This window comes from Ochotona princeps, chromosome 20 (assembly GCF_030435755.1).
Source record: "Ochotona princeps isolate mOchPri1 chromosome 20, mOchPri1.hap1, whole genome shotgun sequence".
In the NCBI taxonomy this organism is placed as follows: domain Eukaryota; kingdom Metazoa; phylum Chordata; class Mammalia; order Lagomorpha; family Ochotonidae; genus Ochotona; species Ochotona princeps.
The window spans coordinates 25281940-25290236 of NC_080851.1; the positions used below are offsets into that span (position 1 = coordinate 25281940).

The 8297-nt window shown below is 51.7% G+C and overlaps 1 protein-coding gene across 1 annotated transcript; it reads right to left on the bottom strand.

Annotated features, from left to right (window-relative positions):
- Positions 1 to 474: 474 nt before the first annotated feature.
- On the bottom strand, positions 475 to 3088 carry PRR15 (proline rich 15). The gene is made up of 2 exons (XM_004582548.2): positions 2421 to 3088; positions 475 to 1014 (listed from the first exon to the last, which is right to left on the bottom strand). Exon 2 carries the CDS (start codon positions 859 to 861, stop codon positions 475 to 477), a length of 387 nt encoding a protein of 128 aa, XP_004582605.2. The 5' UTR covers positions 862 to 1014; positions 2421 to 3088.
- Positions 3089 to 8297: the final 5209 nt, after the last annotated feature.

The following is an 8297-nucleotide window of genomic DNA, read 5'->3' on the forward strand; positions in this document are numbered from 1 at the left end:
GTGCACTCGTTTTTAATCTTCCCCACTCAGGTAGGTGGTACAGTTGTGCAGTTTCAGGTTCAAAGCCAGCAGGCCTGTTGCCAACCGCCCTGTGCAGGAACGAGGCTGCTCCCAGAGCCCTGGGAGCTCACCTTCTTCATTTGCAAGTTCAAGCTCCACTGTGATCACCTTCTCCCTCGAACCGATGGCACACTTGGGGCAAGACCTCCCAAGTAGCTTTGAGGAAAAATGCCAACTTCTCCAGCTGCAGGGGTCTCCACTTACCACAAATAAATACTTGATGCACCCTCAGGTCATGAAATACTGAGAATTCAATCAGCTGGTTGTGGGGTAAGGGGAGGGGAAGATGCTGGCGGTCTTATGAGAATGTTCTGGACTGAATGGGGTAGGTGTGACATCCAGTACCTGGATGGGTCCGGACCTTGGTGAGGGTCGCACAAGGCCCGCCTCACCTCCCCCGGAGCTCGTACGCTATTACGCGTTCTCCTGGGGGTCCCTGGCCAGGTCCACCTCCTCGGGAGACCCCATCCCGTCTGGGAGCAGCGTGGCGCGCACTTTCCTCTTCTCCTTGAAGCGGCCGGAGCGCGACACCTTCAAGTTTCGCCGGCTGCCGCCGCCCGACTTCTCCCCGTCCTTGTCGGGCTTGGGGGGCTCGCCGGAACCCCCAAGCACTTTGGGGTGCTGGTTCTCTCGCGCGCTGTTAGTCCAGTCCAGGCTTGGCTGGGTGGGCTCACCCGGTGCGGGCTGGGTGGGTGGCTGCGTCCCCACCTCCGCCGCCTTGTTTTTCTTTTTGCTGCTATTCGTCAGCGACTTCCACCAGGAGCCCGAACTGCCCGTACCGCCACCGCTGCCATCGGCCATGGCCGGTGGGCAGAGGGGCCCGGGACGCCCAGACAGGGGAAGGGCCTCGGCAGGGGTGGCCTCGCTCTCTCCGTGGTCTCTAGAGGTTCACGCCACCCCTTCTCCCGCCTGTCCCACGCGGGGTGCCGAGCAGCGGTCAAGGCAGCGCTCCAGCTAGGGCAGAAAACAGAGCTCGGTTACCGGGCTGATGGAAGTCACCTAAGCCCCATCCTGCGCTCTGTCCCGGGAGATTCAAACACCCCCACCCTCCCAAACCAAGCAGCTGGCTGCAGAGGAGTGGACTCCAGGGCGCCCTCGCCTGGCCACCAGGCAAAGCCTTGACCTCGCAGCCTCCACCCGGGAGAGTCCCAGCCCCTGGGTTCACTAACTCCTCTGGAGAAGCGCTGTGTAGTTCTCACTGCCTGACCGCGCCCAAGAGGGCCTCCCTCCGCTGGAGCCCACGAGGGGCGTGTGTCCCACCAGCGAGGCAAGCCACGTGGAGGAGCGCGCACTCGAGATTGCCCATCCCAGGATCCCCCACCACCACCAAAGAAATGGCGATCCTGGGGGAAGATTTTCTATCCCAGTGTGGACATGGCCGCGCTCACGCTACTTTTGTGTCTGGCTTCTTTGAAATTCCGCAGTTACTCACTTCTGCCCTTGTGACTTTCAGAGAAGCCCGTCTAGACCGACTTCCCGTGAAAACCGCCACCCTACGGCTTCCTTCTCCTCCCGACACCCGGCTGGCGTTTTTGGGAAGCCCGGCCGGCCAGCTGTTGAGAAGCGGCCAAAGGACGAATGTCCTCTTCCCTTAATTCAGTCTTAAAATAGGTATCGACTCCGTGCCACCGGCGCTTCCTTTCCTTTCCTTGCGCAGTTCCCTGCAGCAAGGGAGAGCGCGCGACCAAGAACTCAGCAACAGTTTGCTTCTCCCTCAGGTTTCCAATTCCCTCTCTCTTGGGTAGGGGATAAGGTGAAAAAGCTGCGGGGGTCCTGGGAGCTGGACCCTAAGCTGGGCGCCTCCGGGCCGGGACCGCCGGCGCTGTGGCTTCTTTGGCACTCCAGCGACTTGTGAGTGGGCGGGGAAGGGACACCAAGCGGTGTTCGTAGTCGAAGTTCTCCTCCCGGAACTGCAGGCTGGCCGAGGAGCCCAGATCGCTCACCAGCTTCAGGGGCGCCACGAAACCAGCTCCCCAGCTCCTCCTCAGGAGGCCCCGAGGGCGCTGTCGGACTGGGGTTTGAAACAACAACAACAAAACAAAAAGCCGCAAGTTTTTCTGGCTCAAAGTCTCTGCCGCCTTCAGGCAGCAGGGGCGGCTGCAATTGCAAACGTCTTAGTCCCTGCTGCGTCGTTGCTGAAGGGAAAAGCAACCTCACCTCCCACAGGTGTTTGCTGGCGGATATGCGCAGGCCAAGATCAACTGTGTGTGCACCTAAGGGCTTCGGAGAATTGCACCCAGGAAAGGCTCGCCAGTTACGCATAGGGAGGCGCCTAACGAGTTCGCAGGTTCTCTTCAGGCGCCAGGAAACATCCTAGGAGGACACCCCGGTGCCAGGCTCGCTCACCCCGGGTAGCTCACCTGATCAAGGCTTCTCAGGATCTCGCCGCCCAGAGCACTAGGAAAGGGGTATGTTGGGACAACCGGGATGCTGGGGGACAATGTCCCCTTGGCGCTGTCCGGTTAGCTGGAGTGTCTTCAGCCCAGCTAAACTGGCGGCGGCAACTGCAGATCTCACCCGGCACCTCCAAGTTCCAAGAGCCACAGGACGGACGACTCCGAGGACTGGGGGTCGCCGGGAGGTCAGACCGTAGCTGCAGCAGGTAAAGGGCTGCTCGCAACTCCACGCCTAGGAGCCCTTCTTCCTCGAGCCTTTCTCCCTGCTGGCGCCTAGGACAGCCGCGGAAAGACCGGACCTCAGTGGTTTGGTGTGTGGCGCATTTGGAACTTCCTCCGCTTCTGCAGGAATGGGGAGAGACATCTGTCCACCTGCTGGTTGGTTGTTCGCCAAGTGATTCGTGAAATGCTGGGGCGGTGCGGGAGGGTGGTGGGTGGGGAGTCCCGGAGGCGGCCTGCAGCCACAGGTGCAAGGTAGAACTTCGCGTTCCCGCCCTCTGGGGCATGAGATTGGATCAGGTCGCAGACGTGGCGCCAGCCCGGAGGGGTCTGATTGGAGAGAGCTGTGACGCGCACGCAGCTCCCTCCGGGTGAGGAAACTCAGGAGACCCAAACCCAGGACCCACCCCCTGCGGCTGTCTCGCGCCCCCTACCCCGCCTTTCCCCCCCATTGTGCCCACGGGGATCCCAAGTTTTCTGACTTGTGGGCGCCGATTCTTTAGGGGGCGAGAAAAGTTTCTAAGGCTCTGGCTGGGAGGCTGTAATTTTAACCAGCCAGCCCAGCGCTGTTCCAAGCCCTTTCTGTGGATTAACTCGTCCATTCCACACAGCAATGTCAGGGAGCAGGTACTTTTTGGACTTCACCGGCCGGGCAAGGAAGCCCTGGCGCAGGAGAGCCAGGATGGAACTACGAGGTCTCGCCCCAGCTCCCGCCCGTGCCGTCTTCCCGCCAGAACATCCCACAGTCTGCTACTCCTGGGCTCTTATCGTAACTCAGAGTGTGAATGTCCATCTATCAGGAGTGGAGGTCCCTGGATAGCCGCCTCTCTTCAGCCTGAGCCATGACAGAGAGGGATCCAGCCGGGTGCTACTCCTGCCTTTTGAGCAGTTTGCAAAGCTCTGGCACTTGGGCTAAGGAAGACAGAGGTGCAGCTTGCTCCAGCTTCCGAAATATTTTGCCTTTTAAAAAAAAATCGGCTGTTTTGGGTGCTCTTTAAATTCATTTATAGGTATAGCTCCCACTTTCCCTTACCCCGTCCTCCACCAAGGTCAGTGCATGGAGCCCCAATGTCCCACTCTTTGTTCTAAGGCCTTTTTGCCCCCTGGGAAAGCCAAGACCTAACCCCCAACGCCACTGCAGGGTAATGTGGGTAGTACATTTTTGCAGTCTTTTCGTCCCTGGAAGATAGCAAGGTAAGTTTGAGCACTTGATGCCAATGGCCTAGTGTAGGGTTCTTTGAATTTGTGTCAGGTGTACAGCCCTGGTGTTGTGGCAGTGGGTCGGAACCCAGGTCTTGTGCTGGGAGGGGAGGGTGTGACAGTGCATCCTAGAGCCAGGGCTATAACAGGTGGAGGAGCTGAGTCAGGTTGGAGTTGTCCCAGACCTGGGTTGCAGGGTTTGTGGGTCTGAGAATGAAGACACAGAAGGAAAGTGAACTGCCCAACTGCTCTGTACCTGGGCCAGCATTTTCTTATTGGAGAGATCGTTACTGCTGAAATAGAAATATGGTTCTCAACCACAGGAGTGACACAATGAGATTTCCGTTGAACCAGCACTGTGGCTGTGTACAGAGCGGATGGTGGAGGGGAAGGTGCGACTACAAGGAAACCGATTGCCAACTGTTGGGATAGTTCAGGCAGGGTGTCCTGATCATCAGGGACATTGGTAACAATGGGAGACAGTAGGAGGAATTACATCATGTAAGAGAAAGGGGCATACCATGGCATAGTGGGCTAAGCCTCTGCCTGCAGAGATAGCATCTTATATGGGCGTCTATTCATGTCCCTGCTTGCGGCCTTAGAAAGCAGTGGAGGGTGGCTCAAGTCTTTGGGTCCCTGCACCCATGTGGGAGACCTAGAAGAAATTCTTGGATTTCGACCCTACCATTGCAGTCATTTGGAGAGTAAACCAGCAGATGGTTCATTCTTTCTCTGCAACTCTGCCTTTCAAATAAAAATAAGTTTTCAAAAGAGATGTAGGAGGCAGAATCAATAGGTATTGTTTAATTCACACAAAACAGGAGATCAAGTTGGACCAAGGCTTAGAAGGAAGACACTTTTCGCAGCTTACCTTGCCCTGGGAGTGACCATGTGATCCAGTTTTGGCCTAGGGAACTATAAGACTTCAGGAAACACTTTTTCCCCAGATAAAAGATGATGCCTGTGAAAGGTCTTCTGCTCTATGCCCTCGTACCATGCATGTTAGCACGATGTGGTGTCTGGTGTCACCATGCGTTGCGGGAGGGTTGCTCTAACAGACATAGGACTATCAACTAGCTGGAGATGGCATGGGTGTGTGCGAAATGGGTCCTTGATACCACCAAGTCGCTGAAAGCACCTGCGATCACCTGCCTACTCTAGGAGTTTTGTGAGATGAAACATGTCCTTAGGATACGCGCGCCTAAATGCAGTCCTACTTTGCACAGACTCTTGTAAAGGAAAATGTTTAGCGGAAAGAAGGTAGCACTGCTACGGTTTTGGACCAATATGGAAAGCTCATTAAAGAAGGAAGATTAGTGCAGTGTTTAAATGATGAAAAAATATCTAAACACATAAAATCCTTTTATAAATAAGGCACTTTCACAGAAGACTTGTTACACAATGAGTGAAAAGGTATGTGTGTTGTGTATAAATGAACAAACTGATGGGGGACAGAAAGATTGTCAGGTTATTTAAGATAATAATTTGATCTTTAAAGATAGAATTTAAAAAAAATGATTAAGCCTATTTTTCTCCATTTTTGCATCAGCTTTGTATAACCTATGAAACTTGTATAATCATCTCATGCCATGATACATGCTAAACCTGTACGTGTGAACAAGAACCTTCCGTATTGTAGCCGCTGCTCCAGAAATTCTGTGTGGTTCTACAGGGAGGAGACAACCTGATCCTACAGTTCTGGGTTGCTAACTCGGATGTCTTATACTGTACATGTATTTAAAATAAATTCTGTCCAGTAAATAGGTGATTCTTAATATTTTACTCAAATATGCTTGGACTGGACATTTTTTTACTTTTTTCAAAGAGAAAGTTAGAGAGCTATATACTCCATCTGCTGGTTCACTCCCCAGATATCCACAACAGTTAGGACGGGACTAGTCCAAAGGCCCCAGAACTCAATCTGGGACTCCCACGTGCGTGGCAGGGACACAAGTACTCGAGCCTTCACTTGCCCCCTCCCTGGATGTACAGTGGCAGGAAGCTGGAATTGAAGGTGGAGCTGAACTTGAGTGTAAGCATTCCAGTGTGGGATGTGGGTGATCCTGGTGACATCTTAACCACTGTGCCAAATGCCCAACCATGCTTGTGTCTTGATTTTTCTCTTGCCATTTGTCATGTTTCAAAATGTGTTGACAATTCGGGTAAAGAACTTTCTGTCTTTTTGAAAATGAAGTTGTTTTCTTAGGTGTACTCTTCAGGGCAGTAGGATTGCCCACAAAGATAATCATGAGTGAAGTCTTAGAGGGTAAAAGTATTGCATGCTAACCTTACCTTAAAATAAGGATTTCGGAGGCCAAGCCTGGCAGTTACTATCCTAGAAAAACTGGCATTGCCCAGGAGGCCGAGACACCGATGACTTTCCTTTTAATCCATAATGAGGCCTCAGAGAAGGAGAGCTACGATGGGACATTAGAAGACTCTGCACAAGCCAAAATCAAGAAAATGAAAATGTGATAATCATGATTAAGATTTTGCTTCTTGTTCCCTAGTTTTCTAAGTTTGCTTTTTTCTTCTTCCCTTCCCTCTCGCCTAACCCCTAACCCTTTCTTTGGGCATTTGCGTCCTCTGAGGACCAGGTGTCGCATCTTCCCTCGCGTGGTCATCCGCGTCCTTGAAGCTTGCCGTTGCCTCCCCCTTTCCTGTGTATTCACGTCAGTGTTTTAGAGTACATAGAGGTATGCCCTTTTCAAGACTTGACCGGAAGTGGAAGTCTGGCTTTGGTCATGTCACACCTTGCATCCGCTAGCAGGACAAGCACTTTTGAATCATTTCTGTTTTCTAGGTTTCTGCTGAGTACTTGACCCAATTGGGGCTGATTAGTCAAGTACAGACTTTTCTCTGCAATTCAGGCAACACATGCTGGCTCTCCCCAGTTATAGTCCCCACATCTCAGGAATACCTGTCCCCGAAACAGAGCTTTGGAAGTCATTTGTCACCTTTGCCAACAAAGGGGCATCCAGTTTCTGTGTGATAAGGAGCTTGCCACCTCCCAACTAAGCCATAGTCACAGCACCTCTTGGTGCAAGTTGGTGCCCTCCTCTTCTCGCTGGAAACTGTCCTTCTCCTGTTGTTGGCCCAGCTTGGCAACATGATGGTTTCACATTGTCAGAGGACATGGGATGTGTTCCAATTTCATCTGCCCATCTCTTGCTAACATGCTAAGGCTCTTGGGTTACAGGACACTCATCAGCCCACCCCATCTTTCGGCAACATCCGCACTGTTGACTCTTCCCTTGACAGTCACTTTTCTGGGGGCAGCACTGTCACACATTAAGATAAGATGCTGCTATGGGAAGCCTGCATGGCCTGTCAGAGGGCCTGGCTCCAGAGCTGGCTAATCTGCTTCTGATTCAGCTCCCTGCTAATGTTTTTGGGAAGCAGCAGGTGATGACTCAAGCATTTGAATCCCTGCCTTTGTATGTGGGGGGACCCAGTCCTGGCTGTTGCTACTGTTTGGAGAGTGAACCAACACATGATAGAAGTTTTTTTTTCTTGTGGATATTCTGCCTTTAATTTTTTTAAAATATTTTTTGATTGGAAAGTCAGCTATACAGAGAGGAGGACAGACAGGAAGATTTTTCATCTGATAATTCACCTACCAAGTGACCACAGCGGCCATTGCTGAGCCTATTAAAGGCAGGAGCCAGGAGCTTCTTTCGGGTCTCCCATATAAGTGCAGGGTCCCTAGGCTTTGAGCCATTCTCAACTGCTTTCCTAGGCCACAAGCGGGGAGCTGGATGGGAAAGGGGACTGCTGGGATTAGAACCAGCGCCCATATGAGATCCCAGAGTGTGCAAGGCAAGGACTTTATCTGCTAGACTTCTGCACTGGGTCCACCTTCAAATTTTTTAATCCACTATCCAGTTTTCTTGTTTCTTCTGCCTCCATTGCCAACATATCTGCTTAAAAAATATTCTCAATGTAAGCAGACATAAATTATACATATTGATGTGACACTATGTTGATGCTTCAATGCCTGTACACCTTGTATGGTGTTCCAGACAGGATATTTGTATCTATTTCCTCAAACATTATATTCTTTTTGAAAAAAAATATTTTGAGCTATTGCCATGAGATTATTTATCAGGATAAAAACTCCATGGGTTATCTCAAGTAACAGAATTCAAATGTACTTAGGGCATGCTAACTTAGAGTAGAGCCAAGACTCAAATCAGAATGATCTTTGAAATGTTCAGGATGTTGGATTTCTAAGGCTCAACCCCAAGTCTGCTGCTTTTGGAAGCACTCGTGGAATCAGGTAGCACTTTCATGAAGGTGACCCTTGAATTTCCAGCTTTCGCTCTGGGTATTGAACCAGTTCCTTGACATTTCTTCTCAGCCATCCTGGCCATCTTCAAGGTACACCCAAGTTGAGTTAGTATGGAATATGCTTTCCCAACA

Excerpts from the sequence above, each read along its gene's own strand:
- PRR15 (XM_004582548.2), bottom strand. The coding sequence starts at position 861 with ATGGCCGATGGCAGCGGTGGCGGTACGGGCAGTTCGGGCTCCTGGTGG.